The following is a 19,958-nucleotide window of genomic DNA, read 5'->3' as shown; positions in this document are numbered from 1 at the left end:
CTGGGTGCCTTCACGACAGCCACCTCCCACCACCGGCAGGTGGTCTGGCTCCTCAGGGAACCTCCGGGTTTTCTGCCAGGCGCTGCTTTCTTCCCGTGCCCGTGTTCCCAAGTAGCCCTCTAACCACCGCCGCAGGTGGAGGGCCCGCCAGGCGGCCGGGGCTCTGCCCAGCTGTGCCCGCAGGTCCCCGGCTTGCCCTGGGCTGGCGCTGCGGTGTGGCAGTGTCTCCGTGCTGATGGCACGTGGCATGTAGAGCGCCCACCTGTGGACACTGGCACCCGGCCGTCTTCCACCCTCCGCTGCCTTCTCCCCCATTCTCACGTGTTTGCTGCTTCTGCCTCAGGTTCATCCGCTCTCTCCTTTCTCAAGCCGTGTATGGTGTTGGGTTCAGAAAGAGGAGCCGGCAGTGGATTAGTGCATCAGCTTGTGGGCTGTATTGTTTCCGTAATGAAGATTAACAGTAAAGCCGTTTTCACACTGGAAACAAGTGAGTTCAATACAGATTAAGAAAACATTTAAATAGCTTTAAAAGGAAATACGTTTACTCAGCAAACGTTTAGAGGGAGATTTAAGTGCACTAATGAAAGAAAGAAAATACAAAAAAATTGCTGCATATGCCTTTAGTAGAACAAAATGTCCAAGATTTAAAAGATAATGATCTGCCCAGTGCTGGTTGTATTCAATGAAATGACACATTTTCTTATACCACTGATAGGATCTAATTTGATTTAGCCCTTTTAGAAAGTATCAGACTCACCATCGGAGTCTTAAAATGTTTACTCCCTTGATTCTAGACTTCTGTTTTTAGAATTTTTTTTTTCTTTTCTTTTCTTTTTTTTTTTTAACAGTTTTCTATTTTTTTAAGTAACCTCTACACACAGGTTGGGGCTTGAACTCACAACCCTAAGATCACCAATCTCATGCTCCACCGAATAAGCCAGCCAGGTGCTCCTGTTCTGGAAATCTAGCCTAGATACGCAGTGAAGTGTTATTTATCATAGTAATAACATCAGTGGCAGGACATGGAAGCAGCCTCTTTATCTGACTACAGGGAAATTGTTAAACAGACTGCCGTCTGTCAACTCAGTGGAATATTTTGAATCTATTAAAATGATCTATTTTAAAGAGTATATGAAAACATGAAAAAATTCCATGACATAATAGGAAAGATAAGACTGTTTACATAGTATTAAAAGATTTATGCATTGTAAAAAATTAGAAGAAATTCACTGCAGTGTTAGTAGTGCTTGTGTTTGGGAATTTTCTTTTCCCTTTCTATTTTTTATTAGCTCTGATGTCTTGGGGATGTAACAAAAATAAACAGAAAAACTACAAAAACCTGTTTGGTTTTGGTCTATTCAGGATTTGGCAAAGAAATAATGAAATGATCAAAGTCACTAGTATACATATTTCATAAAAGAGAAGTTTTTCCAGTATAAAAGAATTTATTATTAGAAGGGAAAAAATAACAGGAATAAGGAGCTGTACCTTGTAAATGAACACAACGAACGCTTGAGGCAAGATCCAGGACCTGGACTGTGGGTTCAGATCCAACTGTGCCTTCCCCAGCTGTGTGACCTTGGCCAAGTTACTTGACTCCTCTGTGCTCCAGTGTCTGCATCTGCAGAATGCAGATAATAAGAGCACCTTCCTCACAGGACTGTCAGGAGGATTGTGCCTTCATAGAGGCCCTGGCTCTCGAGCATGCTCACATGCTCTCTTCGTCTCTCTGTCTCTGTCACCGTCTCTGTCTCTCTGTGTCTCTGCTCTCTTACATATATATTTGGAAGTGTTATCTACCATTATTGTCTTCCCATCATCTCCATCAAAGGTCGGGAGTTAGATACCACTGGCGTTCTCTGTGCCTCACTTGCCATGGGACCCAGAGAAAGTACATTTTGCCTTTCTTGTCTGAGTTTATTTGTAAAGTGGGGAGAGTGAAGTACCTGCCTGCTGGGGTTCCTGTGAGAACCAAATGCGATCAGGTTGGTCATGTGCTCCACGCAGGAATTGGCACATAGTGATGCTCATGGTGGAGGTGGTGGGGAGGTATTGAGGGCAGCTACCATGGTGACGGATTCTGTTTTTCTTTAGGTCTCTTTTGAGCCAAAAGGAAATTTAGGGGCACATGGTGAGTGAGCTAACAATGAGGGTTTTGCTGTCCACTTCTGATGGAGTAAAGGAAGTTGAGGATCAATGATCATCATAATAGTTTATAGGTTTATATTTTACGTTGACTCCTTGATACAACCATTCTGTGATGTAGTAGACTGGAGGCCCGTTCTCATCACTGCTGTTTACCAATGTCATAGTCCCTGCATTTATAGTGGACTTCAGCAACAAATTCTATAGATTTTAGTAACGCAAAGGAATGTGATGCTGATAAACTTTATAGACTGCCCAAGAGGAAATTGTATTGCTTGGTGATTCACTTAATCAGAGAAACTTTACTGCAACAGGCTTTTCTCCTTTTAAGTTACAAATATTTACTTTCTTCCTTTTTTTTTCTTTAAGTATTAATTTTTGAAAGAAGGGTTTAAATATGTGTTCAAAGTTACTGTTTTGTAGTTGGTCTGAATAACTAGAATGTGATTTTTCTCACCAGTTAGTGGGAGGAAAATGGGGATATTACTAGTAAATTATAAAAGTACTCTAATGGTTTTTAAAAAGTTATCCTGTTATCATTCTAAGACCACTTTTTAGGTTTACAAATTAACTCCATTTGTTAATGTATTTTAATCACTCTGTTTATTCCTTTTAGTGTATATGGCTTTCTTAACTGCAGGAAATAACTTTTAAAATAATGTTTTATTAAAATACAGTCTATGTATAGAAAAGAATACAGTAAAGTAAATACAAGAATTTGCATGAAGGGAACACACCTGTGTAACCAGCCCCTGGAGCATGAGTGAGTGAGATCACTGCCTTGCGGCTCTCCCAAAGCCTTCACCAGCCCTTTTATCAATAGCCCCTCCCTGCACATGCCAAGGACATTATGTTAAAGTCTAATAAATCAGTAATCATGTTGCCTTCATTTTTCATTCCAGTTTTACCAATTTTTAAATGTTTATTCCTGCCTTTTCTCTATTTTTATTCTATTTTTAAATTAGATTTTTATTTTATGAAAATAGTACATACATACACACAACTTAAATAGTAGTCAAAGGCTTATAACAAAATATAGCAGCTTCCTGCTCTACCCCTTTCTAGTCCTAAAGGTCCTGCTCTCTAAAGGAGTATATAGTATTTAGTATGTAGTATGTAGTGTTTCTTTTGCCATTTGTACATTCTGTATTTCATAATATATACACTGCTACTCTTTATTAACCAAATTTAGGTATTATCTGTTGACTGTTATAGTAATGAAGGACCTAACTCCCTTATATCAACATCTCTGCTACTTCTCTTTCTTTTTGTTTTTTAAAGGATATATTTTAAAATAGATTTTACTTATTCATTCATTCCTGCATGCATTCATTCATTCGTTTATTTATTTAAGAGAGCACAAGAGCACAAGTGGTGGGGAGGAGCAGAGGGGGAGGGAGAGGGAGAGAGCTGAGCGTGGAGCTCGACCACGTGGGGCTCTATCTCATGACCTTGAAATTGTGACCTGAACCAAAACCAGGAGTCAGATGCTCAACTGACTGAGCTACCCAGGCACCCCAAGTGCTACTTCTCTTTCTTATCTTCCCAGTATATTTACATTAAAGTTTTTGGTTAAATAAATATTCTCTATTAACATTCTATGCCCATACATATAATATTCAAAATGAGTGTTACGGGCTACTATGATTGGGGTTTTTTTTTTACTTTCTGTCTTTTATGATGCTATTAGTTGTCTTGGTTTTCATGTTTTTCTCTCTCTTTGTAAGCCTCTTGTCTGAAATCGCGATGTCTCCTGCCTTTCTTCTGGCTTTAACTCTGGGTACGGTCACTAATCCTTTGTAATTGCTGAATTCAGCTGAGTCTTCCATCCCTAAACTTTGTAGCTGTGCTCTTGGTACTTCCTCCTTCCTTGGTTTCCATGACGTCACTTTATCCCGTCTTTCCGTGGACTCCTTTTTAGTCTTGCTTATGCATAGACCCCTGTTTACCTTCCTTTAAGTGTAGTGTTCCCTAGGATTCTATCTGTGATCTGATTTTAACCAACAGAATGTCTTTAGGCAATATCTGTCATGGCCAGGAATGACTTCTGTTATCTGTTCCTCCTTATAGAACTTTCTTGTAAGCTCATTTAACTGGATGCTGAACATATAGGTAGAGAGTATGAAGACATTTGTCACTGCTTTCACTCCTGTTCAAGGTCCCACTCTCTTCTTGTGACATCTGCATGTGAATTTTGTAGAGGCTTTGGTATCTACCTGTCTGAAGTTCCCTTCGTCCTAGTGGCCCCTGTTAATCTAGTCGCGCCCCCTCCTTACCCTTTTACCCTTCTGTTCCCTTCACACACCACCAAATACCCACACATATGCTCTTCTCCAGCACCTGCACTGCCACTCTCCATTTTTATTGGCAAGAAAGCTTAAAGTTCTCTCCCCCATCTCCTCCTCTGGGTAAAGTAAGAGGATGGGAGGTTGGGCCAATTGTCTGATCCCAGAGAAAGCAAAGTATTTTACTCATTTAGTAGGTTTTATTTGTACTGGACAGTAGCTATTTTAATAGACCATCCCTTTTATTTTTTTTTAAGATTTTATTTATTTATTTGACAGAGATCACAAGTAGGCATAGAGACAGGCAGAGAGAGAGGGGGGAAGCAGGCTCCCCTCTGAGCAGAGAGCCTGACTCGGGCCTCGATCCCAAGACCCCGAGATCATGACCTGAGCCGAAGGCAGAGGCCCAACCCACTGAGCCACCCAGGTGCCCCCATGTTTATTTTTAAAAAGTGTAAAGGTGCTATTCCAGTGGGTCTGGAGGTTTTTCACCATCACTGTCCTTGATAATAGTGTTGGTAACCCCCTGTTTTTTGTTACTGTTTTTGTTGTTTCTAGCTTACCGTTTGTTCTGTGCATTTTTTAAGGTCCTTAAAATTCTGGTCAGGGCAGTGGTTGACGGGGTAACCGATCGAAGTGGAGATGCTGCAACTGCCCTCAGAGGAAAGCTGCAGGAGTTACTTGGCAGAGTGACTTCAAGAGTGACGAATGATGGAGAAATCTGGAGGCTGTATGCCGCAGTGTATGGAAATGGGCAGAGTGAAAAGCCTGATGAAATTGAAAAGGTAAGTCCTCTTTCAGTCCTCGCGGGAGCTTGCCTTTTGTTTGAATTACGTGTAGCAGATCTCCTCCTTTGATGGTTGGGGGAAGAATTAAATTAGCTCGAAAAGGAAGATGGATATGCTCAGGTTTTCTGAATCTTTATTCGGAATCTTTAACGTAAGCACTTTGAATGGCGGGCAGGTTAAGACTTGTAAGCATTCATCTTTTTTTCTTTCCATGAGTTTTTCTTACATAATTGTTCTCCATTTCCTGCAAAAGGGTCTCTCCAGCCTGCTCCCCCCACTAGAGCTGTGGGCAGCAGCTGTTCACATGCTTTGCTCTCAGCCCTTTCTGCAGGCTCCTTGCTGAAGACTGAGGTAGATGAGGCGCAGCGACCAAACAGGGTTTAGATCTGTGATGGGGGCTGTGGAAGGGAAAGAGAAAAAGGCACGAGATAGCTTTGAAGTCTAAACACAAAAGGCTTTACAGAGGTTACCCTGCCCCTTTCTTGAAAGTGCACGAGAGCACCAGTTACACTCAACTTATGCCTTTGGCCTCTTATCGCAGAACCCAAAGGAGCCCCCAGAGTTTCCAAGGCTGAAATCATTGTTTTCTGTTCTTTTCAAAACATCCACAACAAATCAAATGTACTCCTTGCGTGAGTTTGGAATTCACTGCAGTCCAGCTCGTCTGTGGGATTCCTGGCCATCTCTCCTCCCGCAGTCCACCCAGCCGGCTTCCACCATTGCTTGTCGGCCTGGAGAACGCGCGCTCACACGCGCGCGTGCACACGCTCCTACTTTCTGTCCTTCCGCTTCTTCTTGAATGATGTGCTCTTGCATGTATGGACTCAAGGGAAGTATGAATTCTCTGATCGGTGACTTCTCCCTCAAGAATCTGCAGGGCTGGGGCTGTGAAAGTGTTTTAAACTTCTGTGAGTACACACGCCTCTTGGTGATTCTGTAGGTGCTACCAAGTTCATGCCTCATTCTCTAAACCGGGCTCTTAAGCTGATGGCTGCGGGTGTTGAGCAAAGGTGTGTGCCCTTCTTCTAGGTTTCCAAACCTGGCCTCTCTGTTTCTCTGTTTGGAGGGAAGTTTCTCTGTCCGGATACGTCCACTTGATTGCGTCTGTACCCCTTCTTTGATGAGAATAATAAAGATCGTGCTACATAACACAGATGCGTGTTTCTCAAGTTGGAATTATTTCCACATGGCCTCCAGGAAACCAAGTTGGAAATGTGAATTCTCCTTGTTATTCTGAACACTGCTCTTTTTCTGTCCTCAGGCGTTCCAGTATCTCTCTAAGGCATACAAGTGTGACACACAGTCCAATTGTTGGGAGAAAGACATGACATCATTTAAGGAAGTGGTGCACAGAGCCTTAGGACTCGCACATGGTACTTGATGTAACGTTCGATATTCCTGCCACGTCTTACTGTATTTTTACTGAAACAGAATTTGTCAAAAGTGAAGTTCCATTGCAGATAAGTTCAGATTACTTCGTTATATGGAAATTGCCGTATTCCGTGCTGCGAATCTTTATAAGACCAGCTACTGGGTAAGCACTTTGGAGCAATAGGAGCAAATAGAGGCTGGGATGGTAGGAAGGACAGAGACGTAAGTACCGCTGGAGTGTAAGTGACCAGTATTAGGAGCTTTCAAGATGGGAAGGACCTTCCCAGCTGTGTCCGACTTTTAAGCACACCGTCTGTTTGTGTTGATTGTGTAGAATTAAGGAAATCTGCTAACATTTCTTGACTTGTAGTCTTCCTTTATAAATGAAAATATTTTTTCTCCAAAATACATAGATTATTGGACAATAGCAATGTACAAAGACCTATGGCATATGCAAAAGAAATAAAAAATATAATTCTATCCCTGCCTTTGGGAAATTTAAGTGGGTGATATTTGAGGGGAGAGAGAACATTACATATAAGGTTGCATGCCTGTTGGGTATATTCCAGATAAAGGCCCCTTTTCATTATTTGCACTAATGAAAAATATGCCAGTTAAATTTAATAATGCACTTTTCTATTTAGAATTGAGTATGGATGTGTGATGCCCTGGGAATGCAGTTGAAATAAGCCACTGTGTTAAGAACTGAATCACAGAGCTATGAACCTATCCTAAAGTCCTCTTCTAACTTTTCTGGCAACTAACAGTTACAGTATTGGGGAACCAACAAGGGCAGACCCTTGAAATCAGGGAGACCTGAACTCCAGAACCAGCTCTGCTGTGTACTTGCTGTGTGGTGTTGGGTAGATCACTTACCTCCTCTGAGCCTTAGTTCCCTCATCAGTAATATGGGGGTAATGCTTACCTTCTTGTTAGAAAGAATAAATGAAGATGTATTTAAACACTTAAAAGTATCTTGCACCTGGTTGAAATGTAAATCCCTGACCTTCTCACCCCAACTCTATTCCTTCTAGGGTAGAGGAGCTGAGCTGTCTGATAAGGCACTCAAAACTAAAAAGAAAAAAATGGAGAACAAGAGTAAAGTTTGCGTTTCTAAAGAAGTCACAGAATATTCGAATAGTTTAGAAATGGGCTTAGTAGTTGATAATCTACTTACATTCTTTGATATCACTGACAAAAAGGATATAAATATCCAGTTATCTGACCCGTCTACCCCTTGACAGATCAGGGAGACATGCTGAACTCTGTCCAGCTGAAATTCAGAGTAGGCAAGGTGGAGGTCATTGCTGATAGACCTGTGGAATGTGGCTGCAGTTCATGCGGCTTGTACTGGCCTCATGGTGGGTGGGCTCAGATGGAGTTCAGTCCTGATGCCTGTGACCTTTGTGAATACAGTACCATGTTTGAGGAAACCCATACCTGGGTGTATTATGTACATAATTACAGCAAGGTGCAATCTCCTTGGAAGAATTTATCTTATCTACTGGAGCTCACCAACCCTAAACATTTCTGTGAGCAGCTAGCTTTGTAACAGTCAAAGCCAAGATACTTTCTGTTATCACTAAGTGATGCTATTAAACCTGTCAAATATCAATGCACAGGGTAAAGAAATAAGTACTATGGGAATAAAATCCTCATTTTGTACTAAAAGTTGTTTTTAAGCTATTTTGGGCACCATTTTTTCATCATGGCAATTCTGGGAGAAAAACAAGTTTCTCTTCTTCTAAGTTCCTTCTGACTTTAACAAATTAGACGTTGGTGTTCCCGAAGCATTTTAAGCATCTGTGTGTGGATGCTCAGCTTTAGTTTCTGGTGATATTTTAGATTTATGAAGATAAAACTTCACCTTTTCTTTGTTGCTTTTGTAGACCAGTACTCAGTTGAGGAATGAGCTGGGTGTCTTTGTTATTCTATCCTCTCTTTTTTTTAAATCTTTCTCCCCAACACTGTTGTCCAACATTCTGAAAACAGAAATGTAACATTAAAAAAAATCTCCGCATGATTTTCTCCCTTTTGGGCTGCTATTTTGAAGAGTAGCCGTGTACTTCGGAAGAAAGACACTGCAATCTCTGTACATAGGGCTCGAGACCTTTCTGTGACAGTGTTGTCATTGTGTACCCATTTGTATTGTCTGGGGGCTATTCATTTACAGTTTCTGCTATTCTGTTTTCTGGGAAAGGGTGGGCAAAAGCTGGGTCCTTCTTTGCCATCCAGGGACTTTCAAAATAATAGTTAATGCACTTTAGCATCTGCCTGCTCTCTTGGATTTCCTGCTGATTTGAAATAGCATTTTATTTCTCTCCCTTTCTAGAACCCTTACCTTTGTCTCTAGTACTCTTTGGAAATGGGATTGAGCGAGGGGTGTAATAGTGTTTTTGTCTTTTTGCTCTATTTTTTTCTTAATTTCTTTCCAGAATGAAAATAAGGATTTAAAAAAAGAGTCACGGCTGTTTCTGATACGTTCCTACGTATTTAACAGGCCAGCGACCCCAGCTGTGGTAGTTACAACGTTCTTCTCCTCAGGGACACAGATGTCATAATCCTCACTCTCTCCAGGTTGACTGTGCACTTTGAAGACAAGTTGTACATTGTTGGTGACCGTGCATTGCTTCAACCCTTAGCTGAGAAACGTCAAAGTCTAATAATTATTTTGAAATGAGAATGTCAAACCTGGTTCTCACCAACCATGGAAGATATTCATTAATGATACAGTGATTTTGCCAGGCACAGGCAATCCCCACCCGTTGATGAGAGTTTACATGCATGAGAGACACCCGTTTTCCATTCCTGGTCTAAGGTCTGGGGTACCAAGCGACTTTCAGCATTGCACTGTTTCATGTAGTTTTAAAATAGGATCTGGTCATCGGTGTGCTTTGTGGCAAGCATAATTTAGAAGAACAAAAACACAAACCAGTGGAGAGACGTCAGGTGCTGTGTTTTTACAGAGCTCTTCACTTGTTCTTACGAAGCATTAATAGCGAGGCCTTCTGCTAGGATTATTGTGCTAGCGTGATTTCACCATTTAGGAAGATGGGCTCTGGCACGTGGGAGGCAGGGGGCGGGGTTGTCACGCGTGAGTGACTTGGTTCTCTCCCACTCCCTGCTGATGCCAAGCGCCACTCAGCCACCTGAGAGCCCGGGTGTGGTCACTTTGCCGAACGCAAGCACGTAGGTTGTTGAAGCCACTTCCTCTGGAATGGGGAGTAAACCCTGAGTAGGAGAATGCAGTGAAAATTGAGCTGTAAATACTTCACTTCACTGGGCTGGTGTCATTGGCAACTGTGAGTCCCTGTTAGGGACTGTTAGTAGAGTCCCTGTTAGTAGAGCATATGCCTTTCCTGGGGAGCCACACGAAAGATCTGCTCCCTCTGGTTTTGCCCTCCATGTACCTTGTATTCAGTTAGATTTCGTCTCTTTATGTGTAATTTCACGTGTGTGTGTGTGTGTGTGTGTGTGTGTGTGTGTGTGTGTGTTTAGAGTCTCTTCCCAGTGATCTGCAACTTACCAAAAATCACCTACTTCCTCTCAGAATTCTCTGGTTAGCAGTAAGTGTGAAGAAGGACAGTGCGGGGAATTATGCACATAATTGTTGTCCTTTTACCAAAACAAAATCTGTCCGTGTGGGAATATTCCCGAAGTCTGTACTGTAAAATCCTAATCAAGTACTTGTTTTGGGTACTTGTAAATGATCGTTAGCAGCATTTAACGCATGTTTTCTCCCATATTTATGTTGCAGTGGCTATAAAACACAGTAAAAACAAGTCCAGTCCCCAGGAGGCTGTGCAGGTGCTTTCCTCAGTTCGACTCAATTTGCAGGGCTTGTCATCTAAGGCAAAGGTGAGAGTGCGGTGTGAGTTAACCCCGGTGCCCCCGGAAAGACGTTCTGTGCCATGAGCGGCTGCTCTTAAATCTTCCTTTACATCAGGGGTAATATTCGGGCCACGTGACGGTTTAGACGTCGGCCCCCAGGTGGTCGGTTGTACTGGTGGGGGTATTATCGGTCCCACGGCTAGACCACCCTTCACCTGGGTAACTCGGGAGTCCTTGAAGTTAATAACGCAGCCCTACTGCTTTCTTGAATTTAAATTAAAACTATGCTCTTCTCCTGATTGTCACTTTTTCCAGAGTGTGGCATATATGCCACTGATAGCACTTGGCTGAACTTTTGATTTTCATGTATATTTATTTCAACACATGTTAGAAAAAGTTTAACTAGCACCTCAGACCTACATCTTCATGAACGTTACTGCTTATTTTTCACTTACAGTAATGTAATGTTTCCTCTGAAAAAGAAAGACTTCTATTTAAGTTTAAAAAGTTGATTTAGAGACAAATATTAAGTAGGTGGTATATGGGTTTCACAAAGACTAAGGTAGGTGAGTGACTCAGGCTTGACAACGGAAACATTTACCGTCGATCTACAAATGTCACCTTGTGAACTATCGCCGGGCAAGGGACGCCTGGGAATCCCTGAGGGAACTGGTTTGGAGCCCGGAGTGTCTGCCTGTGGCCGGTCAGGTATGGGGCGGAGCTTGGGAGATCTGCGTGGTCAGGTGTGGATTATACCTCTGGAAGCAAACCGTAAAGGAATATAGTTTTCTCTTTTTTTTCTTTTCCTTTCCTTTCCTTTCCTTTTTCTTTTCTTTTTTCTTTCTTTTTCTTTCCTTTTTTTTTCTCCTCTTTTCTCTTAATTTATTTATTTATTGGCGAGGGATTTCGAAAGCACAGAGCAGGCAGAGGGAGAAGCAGGCTCCCAGCAGAGAAGGGAAGCCAGAAGCAGGGCTTGTTTCCTGGACCCTGGGTGATGACCTGAGCCGAAGGCAGATGCCCCTAACCAAATGACCCACCCAGGCGCCCCAAGGAATATAGTTTCTAGCACGATTCGGTGGTTTCTTTTCTCATTTTTGCTTGCCTTCACTATTTAATCTTGGGTTGCAAATGAATTCTAACACTTCTGAGAGCAAGTCTATGGTAGGTGAAGGTCACTTCCGGACACATGTAAAAACCTTCCCAGAGTATGTATGGCTTTTTATTAATTGCTTGATCTTTTCAGATGAGGGCATCATTTTTGCCTCTTCAGAATATTAACTTGCTTTACTATCCTTTTTAATCTGCAAACTGGAACCCGACCGTACCAGGAAGAACTGTATTTCCTCCCAGTTTGGTAGGATAACTTCAGAATTTTGTATCTCTCAGAAAACTGCACGAGCGCTCAAAGAAGGTCAGGGTAGCCAGCTTTTCCTGTGACTTTCCCTCTCAAATGGGGGGCTAGGTTTCCGAGTTTTGGTTAGATCACTAACCTACCTACAATTGTTTATTTTCTCAGGAGATTCTCTACTAGTTTCCTTATCTCTGTGCAAAGCTTTTTCTTGTAAGTTAATAATTTTACATAAATCTGTACCTACCTAAGTAGTCTAGTCTGTGCAGGTACTGCCTGTCTCCCCTTTGTGGAAGATTCCCCGACATTGAAAAGGAGGCCTCAGAGCATCATCTAGGTTTAGATGTTGTTCTCATTAGATCCCAACTGGGAAAACTTGCCTCCCCACACCTCCTTTGAAACCATGTTTTTGCTAGAATATTTGGGAGTCTCTGATTTTGTAGTAGAGCATATGCCTTTCCAATTTTTTTTTTTTAAACAGATTGGGTTTGCTCAGCTGAATTGGGATCCCCCAAACACTTTTTTAGAGCACTTTAAATAGTGAAAACAAAATCGGATAGCTCTATTAAATAGTTTGTAGTAAGCTTGGTTTGTACCAATCTCTGATCTTTTCTTTCCAGGCGAGGGATTTCATGGAAATAAACACATAGAGCCTAGAGACTCACCTGACATCATCCAGTGCATCGTCCCCCCCCCCTCCACCCACCGCCTACTGGGGTCACTGCACAGATCTGCTGCAGTGGGCATGAGGGCTGTTGGGGAAAATGCCAGAAATCCTGGAAACAGGACAGACTTTACTGCTTGCACATTTTGGGATCCTCAGCAAATAATCCATTCTTTCTAAGCCCCAGTTTCTCTCTCCTTCCTCTTTAGGATATGCTATCTGAGATATGTTATCTGAGTCAGATATGCTATCTGAGTCTAGGTTACTTTTTTAATATTTTATTTATTTATTTAATAGAGAGGTAGAGAGCACAAGTAGGCAGAGTGGCAGGCGGAGGGAGAGGGAGTAGCAGGCTTTCCACTGAGCAGGGAGCCCGATCCAGGGCTCGATCCCAGGACCCTGAGTCAAAGGCAGCTGCTTAACCAACTGAGCCACCCAGGCACCCTACGTCACTTTTCTAAAAGGTGTTTTCTCTACTGATCACATTGTAACAGTTCTTAAGTCACTCTCTTATGAAGTGCTGTGCACGGTGTGACTCCACGGTAATGTGACAGATCTTTGCTGAACATTGATGAAGTCCTGCATTCAGTGAATGCTCTTGGCTCTAAAAATCACTGTGTGAAACTCTAAGCTTGTCCCAGTGATCATACCATCACTCAAAACATCTCTGGGGCTCTCTTTAGAACAACCATCAGAACACTTGTCCTATCATCTATGGTTGTGATAGTAAATAGTCATATGGTAATGGTAAGCAAGTCATCTAGTCATGTCTGATGGAAAAGATAAATAGTGGGGCACCTGAGTGGCTCATTTAGTTAAGCGGCTCACTCTTGATTTTGGCTTGGGTCATGATCTTAGGGTCGTGGGATCGAGCCCTGTGTTGGACTCCGCGCTCAGCATGGAGTCTGCTTGTGATTCTTTCCCTGTGCCATCCCCACCCCACCATTTGCACGCATGTGCGCACTCTCTCTCTCTCTCTCTCTCTCAAATAAATAAATAAATAAACAGTATAATTTAAAAAAAAGACAGTGTGTTGAGTAAATTAAATTTCTGATCAACACATCCACACATACACAGTGTGGTCGTAAAATCCTGAAGTTCATTTTCTTGGGTGCCTGTCCTGGCTTAGCAGGCGGTTCCGGGTAGAGAGGCTCTCCAGAATGCCTCCGCTATGGCAGCTTTATCAAAGTATGTTGCAGTGTGCCTCCCAAGGCAAGTCCTTTTACAGGAAGAGGGAACGTTTATTTTTACTTTAATATGCTGGGCTTCTTTGCTTTTACCAAATCCTGATAATCTTTGCAGCCTCTGAGTCCTAAGCAATAATTAGTTGTCCAGTAATTAGCATAAGGGGTATGGTGTGTATGAGCTTGAATATAAAATATATTCACTTTGCTTGTATACACAATGAATAGATTTGGGGTTTTTTTGGATGAAGAATGTCCATTCATCCTGAAACCATCATATAACATTGAAATGAATAACCAGAGGACATCTGGGTGGCTCAGTTGGTTAAGTCTCTGCCTTTAGCTTAGATCATGATCCCAGAGTCCTGGGATCAAGTCCTACATCGGGCTTCTTGCTCAGCGGGGAGCCTGCTTCTCCCTCTCCCTGCCATTCCCCCTGCTTGGGCTCTCTCTCTCTCTCTCTCTCTGACAAATAAATAAATTAAATCTTTTTTTTAAAAAATGAATAACCAGTGTTCAGGGCAACCATTTTGAAGAGCAGAGCTCATTTGAATTTGCCAGCTCAGGCATGTTTTCGATGCCTGGTTTAACTTTGCAGCTTGTGCATTTCCAGTTTGGTGAACAGAACAAACACTAACCATTGTTACTATCATGTGGTATTATTAGATACAGGGAATTTTTTTTTTTTAAAGAAGCATCTTGTTTTTTTTCAAGATTTTATTTATTTATTTGACAGAGAGAGAGAGAGATCACAAGTAGGCAGAGAGGCAGGCAGAGAGAGAGGAAGGGAAGCAGGCTCCCCACTGAGTAGAGAGCCTGAAGCGGGGGCTCGATCCCAGGACCTTGAGATCATGACCTGAGCCACCCAGGCGCCCTGATACAGGGAATTTTTAATTCTATCCTCTGTACCTATTTTACTTTAAAGAAATTGTCATTGTTTTGATAGTTCTGCTTTGTTCTTTATGTTGTAGCAACTTTTTATAGATGTGGCAAGTGGAGAAATTTCCCGGGAGTTAGCTGATGAAGCAGCAGCGATAGACGCCCTCGTCACAGAGCTGCAAGGCCTAAGCAACCAGTTTCGAAACCAGTACTGACCATCCTGGGAACAGCAGCTGGAAAAGGAGCTTTCACCGTCTGAATTTCTCTTATACCTGTGTATCTGAAACACAAGATAATGATTTTTTTAAAAAATAAAATTCTCTTTAATGGCTAACATTTTTGTTTTGTGTTTTTCTACATGTTTGGACCTTCCAAAGTACATTAATTAAAAGTTCCCTGTTTCTTTAGGCTTACTTGCTGTTGAATTCAATATATTCTTCTGTATTCTGTGCCGAGGCATTTCAGCACAAAGAGCAAAAAATTATAGTTTCTTTTTTAGCATAGGGTTTATTCTCTCTCAGCCTAAAATGAATTAGATCATCCTTTGGAAAGACTTAGTCTGCCACAGGAAAAAATATCGGCACACTGCAAGTTTGTGGAATCATTAGATCGGCTGCATGATTATCCAAAAATGATAAAAGGATAGATTGAATGGCAAAAATCTTTTTCCTTCTTGAGACTTTGTATTTGTGTCAGAAAGATATGTTTGGCTAAATTAGAAATGTGGGCATATGTTAGTTTCTAAATCAAGAAAATGCAAGAAAAAAGTGACATAACTCAAATTTTGATTGGGCCATTAACCACTACTAAACAGACTCTCCTCACTTTGTAGACTGCCAGCTCTAAAAATGGTTGTTTAATAAGGTTATTATAAGTGAAGACAGCCACAAATGGTGCCATATTACAGAAATGCCAAAGTAAAAAGCTTTCTTCGTAATGTCTGTGGAAACAAATACTGAAGGCAACAACTGAGCCAACCCAAGCCAACCCTGGCTTGGGTTGCTGAGTTTTGGGTCCCATGTATAAGTCATTGGACCCTTGCTTTTTATCTATGTTCTCATTTATAAAATCTGAATAATTTTTACCTCTGGCTTCCTTGTGAGTTTCAACTGCCATTGGAAATTTAAAAATGCATACTCCACAAATATAAGTTTTCTGAACATTTAAAAAAAAAGTCTTCAAAAGCTTTGATGGATCAATTTTAGTTACAAATGCTTACCAATGCTTTTCCTTTCTTTAACCAGCTGCTTCTCTTTGCTAGTACACTAGTCTAAAAAAAGTTAATGTCTGCCCTAAAGCAGTATGTTTTATAGGAGACATAGTAGCTATGAGAAAGACCAGTAAAGTGAGCTCGTAGCCTGAGTTAACATTAAATGTCCATTCAAATCTTTTACAGAAGTTGTTGGAGAGTAGATGAGTGGATGGATGGATGGAGTGAGTGAGGTTTTTTTTTTTTAAAGATTTTATTTAATTTATTTAATTTGACAGAGATCACAGGTAGGCAGAGAGGCAGGCAGAGAGAAAGGAAGGGAAGCAGGCTCGCTGCTGAGCAGAGAGCCCGATGTGGGGCTCAATCCCAGGACCCTGGCATCATGACCTGAGCCGAAGGCAGAGGCTTTAACTCACTGAGACACCCAGGCGCCCCTGAGTGAGGTTTTAAGATGAATTCTTTATCAGTACCCAGCTGGGATCCCCAATGGAAGATGGATAGACAAATACTTGGAAGGGCAACGATTTCAGGAATCAAATGGAAGCTTGAAGAAGAGTTTCCAAGGATTAGAAGTTTTTAGTTCTCAGTTTGTTTTCCTTTGGCTTCAAGGTAGAAAGACACGAGTGAGTCTGAGTTATCACAAACCAAGTCACAAAAGGATCGTCTCCATCCAGGCCTGTTGTCAAATGCTATGTTGAGTCAAATTCTCCAGGACAGTGTCCTACACCGTCTTTTATCTTGGAATGATCCCACAAAAAGGAGAGCTCTCAAATGTCTTCTTTTAAAGACATAGACCTGTTAATTATGTTTAATAATCTTACTTATGTGAATGTTTAACATAACTGAAGAAAATGTATGGGGAGGTACTATGGTAAGGTTGGAAAAGTTGGGGTTTTATCAAAACCTCACCGGCTAACACTTAATACTTAACACTCAGGTGCTTAATTTCTTCATCTGGAAAGTGAGTGTGGTGATAATAGTACCTTCCATCAAGCTGTTAACATCTCTTAGAGCACTTTCACCCAGCTGCAGAGTGTAACACGGTATCTTTAAAATGCTGTATTTCACTTACTAGAGGGTCTCTGGTGCTTTGTATTACTATATTATGATTTAAATATCTGCTATTTCCAAACATCTTTTTATAAATTTCAGCTTTGGTTTTTGAGTATCACTACTTTTGTTTTTGGCATTACTTTTATGTGTCATCAGCTAGAAGAATATAAAAGATGTGATTCTTTACTGAGTTCCCATAGCATGAATGAATAATCCTGCCAATAGCTACAAATTATGGAGCTCTTGCTAGGTACTACGTAGGTCTGTGATACCACTGGGAAACTAAAGCTCACAGACTCTAGAAAGAGAAATAGCCAGACCTCTCTGTACTTACTATGTTAGGGCTGGAAGAAGCTTCCAGGGGTCAGCTGATTTCTGTCTTCTCTTTATCACAATGGGATGCCTGGAATGTTTGCCTGTCATTGTTTATAAGTTCTTCAAGGAGAGAAATTCTGTGAAATCTCAGTTCTTAATAGCCTGTGGTCTGTAAAGTTTATTATAGTCCTTTTAAAAAAAAAATTTAGGGGTGCCTGGGTGGCTCAGTGGGTTAAGCCTCTGCCTTCGGCTCAGGTCATGATCCCAGGGTCCTGGGATCGAGCCCCACATCAGGCTCTCTGCTCCGCGGGGAGCCTGCTTCCTCCTCTCTCTCTCTGCCTGCCTCTCTGCCTACTTGTGAGCTCTGTCAAATAAATAAATAAATAAAAATCTTTTTAAAAAATTTAGTAAAGTTTCATTAGCCTGTTTCCAAAGAAGCCACATAGTAAATGGGGGCCATAACTGCAGAGGAGTGGAGCCCCAATGGAGTAAGAAACACCTTCTCTATACCCAAACCTCAAACTCAGGAAGCTTAGGGAGTTGATGCTGAGTCCAGGAAGCAGAGCCATGGGGCGTGTGTCAAGTGCTCGTAGGGTTCAGAACTGCAGAACTTGGACTTGGAGTTTGAGTTGGACTTTGAGATTCCTTTCTATGGTGAGTGCTTGGCCTTTCCTCAGATGGAGCCTCAGTGTGGTAAGGAGGATCCCAAACATTGAGAGCATTGACTTATTTGTGTATCAAGGCTATTCTTCATGCTTTGCTTGTTTCTGTTGGACGTGCTATCAGGGTGCTATTCATAAGCAGAAATTTAAGGAAGAAATGATACCGAGTAGGTATAGTAAGTAAATGCACCTACATTCCAGACGCCACTCAAAGACTGTGACATAAGCAAAGGGAGGGCTAGTTTGGGCTCTTTGCGACCATTTATCCAAACTGTGGTAAATCTACCAAGTTAGAACCCTGGGTGAGTCTCATGAAAAGTACTTTTTTCCACTTCTGTTTTCTTAACATCCACATCAATCTAAATCACTGTTTAGATAAGGTAACTCTACTTTACAGGCCAAGAGTGAGGAATAAAACCTGTTAAGTAGATGCAACACACTTCCTTTCTGCCTGTTCACTCGACAGGCCCGATAGTGAAATGGCAAAGAGCCTTTATTCAAAGGGCGGGCGCCATGCTGTGGCGATACAGATGGATTTTTCACAACGTGCAGAAGTGCTTATAAATAGATAGGTTTCAATCAACAAGTAGCTTATTCAGGCATGTGCTCAAATATAGTAGCTGCATTCATTAGACAGACATTTCCACTAATCCCAAGACTATACTAATAAAAGAGTAATCCCTATGGGCTCAAGGTAGTGCTGGCTTGCTTTTAACTCTTATAGAGTCTTTCGCAGACCAAGGCCTAATAATAATTGTAGCTGCATTAGGTTTTCAGCAAATGAATTATAAAGCCAAGCTTATCTTGAAATTTTTTCTTTTATTTTTTTTTAACTGCAGTAGCTCAAGTGGACAAAGAGGTACTCTTTACCCTGTATACACGGCTTGTAGCAAAACCAATTCAAGAGCAATTGTGTGTGCATTGTGTGTGTGTGTGTGCGCGCCTGTGCCCACTGTGTCCTCATTGCTTTATCATAAAGCCCCTCCTCTTTCCCCCTCGTTAATAAAGTGATTAATAAGGAGTTCGCTTGGGCAGATTTTGTTTTTTTCCTTTGGCTTTCGGATAAATAAGTTAATGTCAATTTTGAGCTTTTTAGACTCAGCAGAGCAGTTGGACTTTTCATGTGGACCTTATCCCTGGGCTGGGCTCTTTACCCCTCCCGCATCATTCAGAGCTAGCTCTAATTCACTTAGCACAGCGCTCACATTTTTCCCCTTGCCCATGATGTCAGACCTGTCTTCCTTTTTATTATTCTGACTTCTTATAAACCGCAGTGACCTGTGAATCAACCACACCATCTCTCGGCCCTGTGCCAGCAGGGTGATCTATGGAAGGGGACTCCTGCCAAGGACTTTGAGGCGGAAAACTGATAGTATTAAAAGAGGTCTTCTGAACGGTAAGGATCAGCCATGTTTGAGTCTCCGGTGGTGTTACTGCCAGAAAGGGGTGGGAGGAAGTAAATCACGGTAATGTTGTTAAGGAGCTAACCCATGCATTGCTAACTTTTTCCAGACTGAGGGCTCACGTGAACGTCGGTATCTGTGGATGTGCAGAAGTTACTGCCGCTCCCGAACCGAGGGGGGCTGCTCGAAGCCGGCGCTGCCCCGGGGCTTCAGGAAGCCCTAACCACTCTGTAGCCTGTCAGCATCCACAGACAGAGATGTTAGGACCACATCGATCGGAAGATGCATGTAGAACTGCTTTCTTCTTTTCTTTTCTTTTTTTTTTTAAAGATTTTATTGATTTATTTGAGAGAGAGAGAATGAGCAGGAGGGTGGGGAGGCAAAGGCAGAGGGAGAAGCAGGCTCCCTGCTGAGAAGCGGGGCTCGATCCCAGCACCCTGGGATCATGATCCAAACTGAAGGCAAATGCTTACCTGACTGAGCCACCCAGGCGCCCTGTAGAAGTGGTTTGCAAATGAGACAGTTTAACAGGAATACATGTCAGAGTGTCCAGGAACCACTGAGAGTAAGCACGGCCACCATCTTTTCTGTTCTTCAGTGGGGAGCTTGATGACATTCAGTGCTGCCGGGTCATGACACCGAAGTCATGTCTTCATTTGGTCTCAGCCTCCCCACGTTTCTGGGCTGCACATGTGGATGGGGGAAGGGAAGACGGTGAGAATGGGATGGATTTTGATGAGGCGGTCGATTTTTATATCATCGCGCGTTCTCCAGTTGGACCCGTGCCAGGAAAAGGAAAGCGAAATGGTGATAAGCAGCA

General features: G+C 42.1%; 1 protein-coding gene across 1 annotated transcript in view; it reads left to right on the top strand.

The window, feature by feature from the left end:
* The window catches only part of TTC27 (tetratricopeptide repeat domain 27), a 177,598-nt gene extending 162,771 nt beyond the window's left edge, over window positions 1-14,827 (top strand). The window contains exons 17-20 of the mRNA XM_080812875.1: window positions 5,018-5,215; window positions 6,480-6,591; window positions 10,347-10,447; window positions 14,588-14,827. Coding sequence (XP_080669001.1) covers window positions 5,018-5,215; window positions 6,480-6,591; window positions 10,347-10,447; window positions 14,588-14,710 — 534 coding nt within the window. The 3' untranslated portion in view covers window positions 14,711-14,827. The remainder of the gene's footprint in view (window positions 1-5,017; window positions 5,216-6,479; window positions 6,592-10,346; window positions 10,448-14,587) is intronic.
* The last annotated feature ends 5,131 nt before the right edge of the window (window positions 14,828-19,958 follow it).

The sequence above is a fragment of the Martes martes genome (genome assembly GCF_963455335.1).
Source record: "Martes martes genome assembly, chromosome: 9".
In the NCBI taxonomy this organism is placed as follows: Eukaryota; Metazoa; Chordata; class Mammalia; order Carnivora; family Mustelidae; genus Martes; species Martes martes.
Note: the sequence above shows the minus strand (reverse complement) of the source record. Positions and strands in the feature narration are given on the sequence as shown.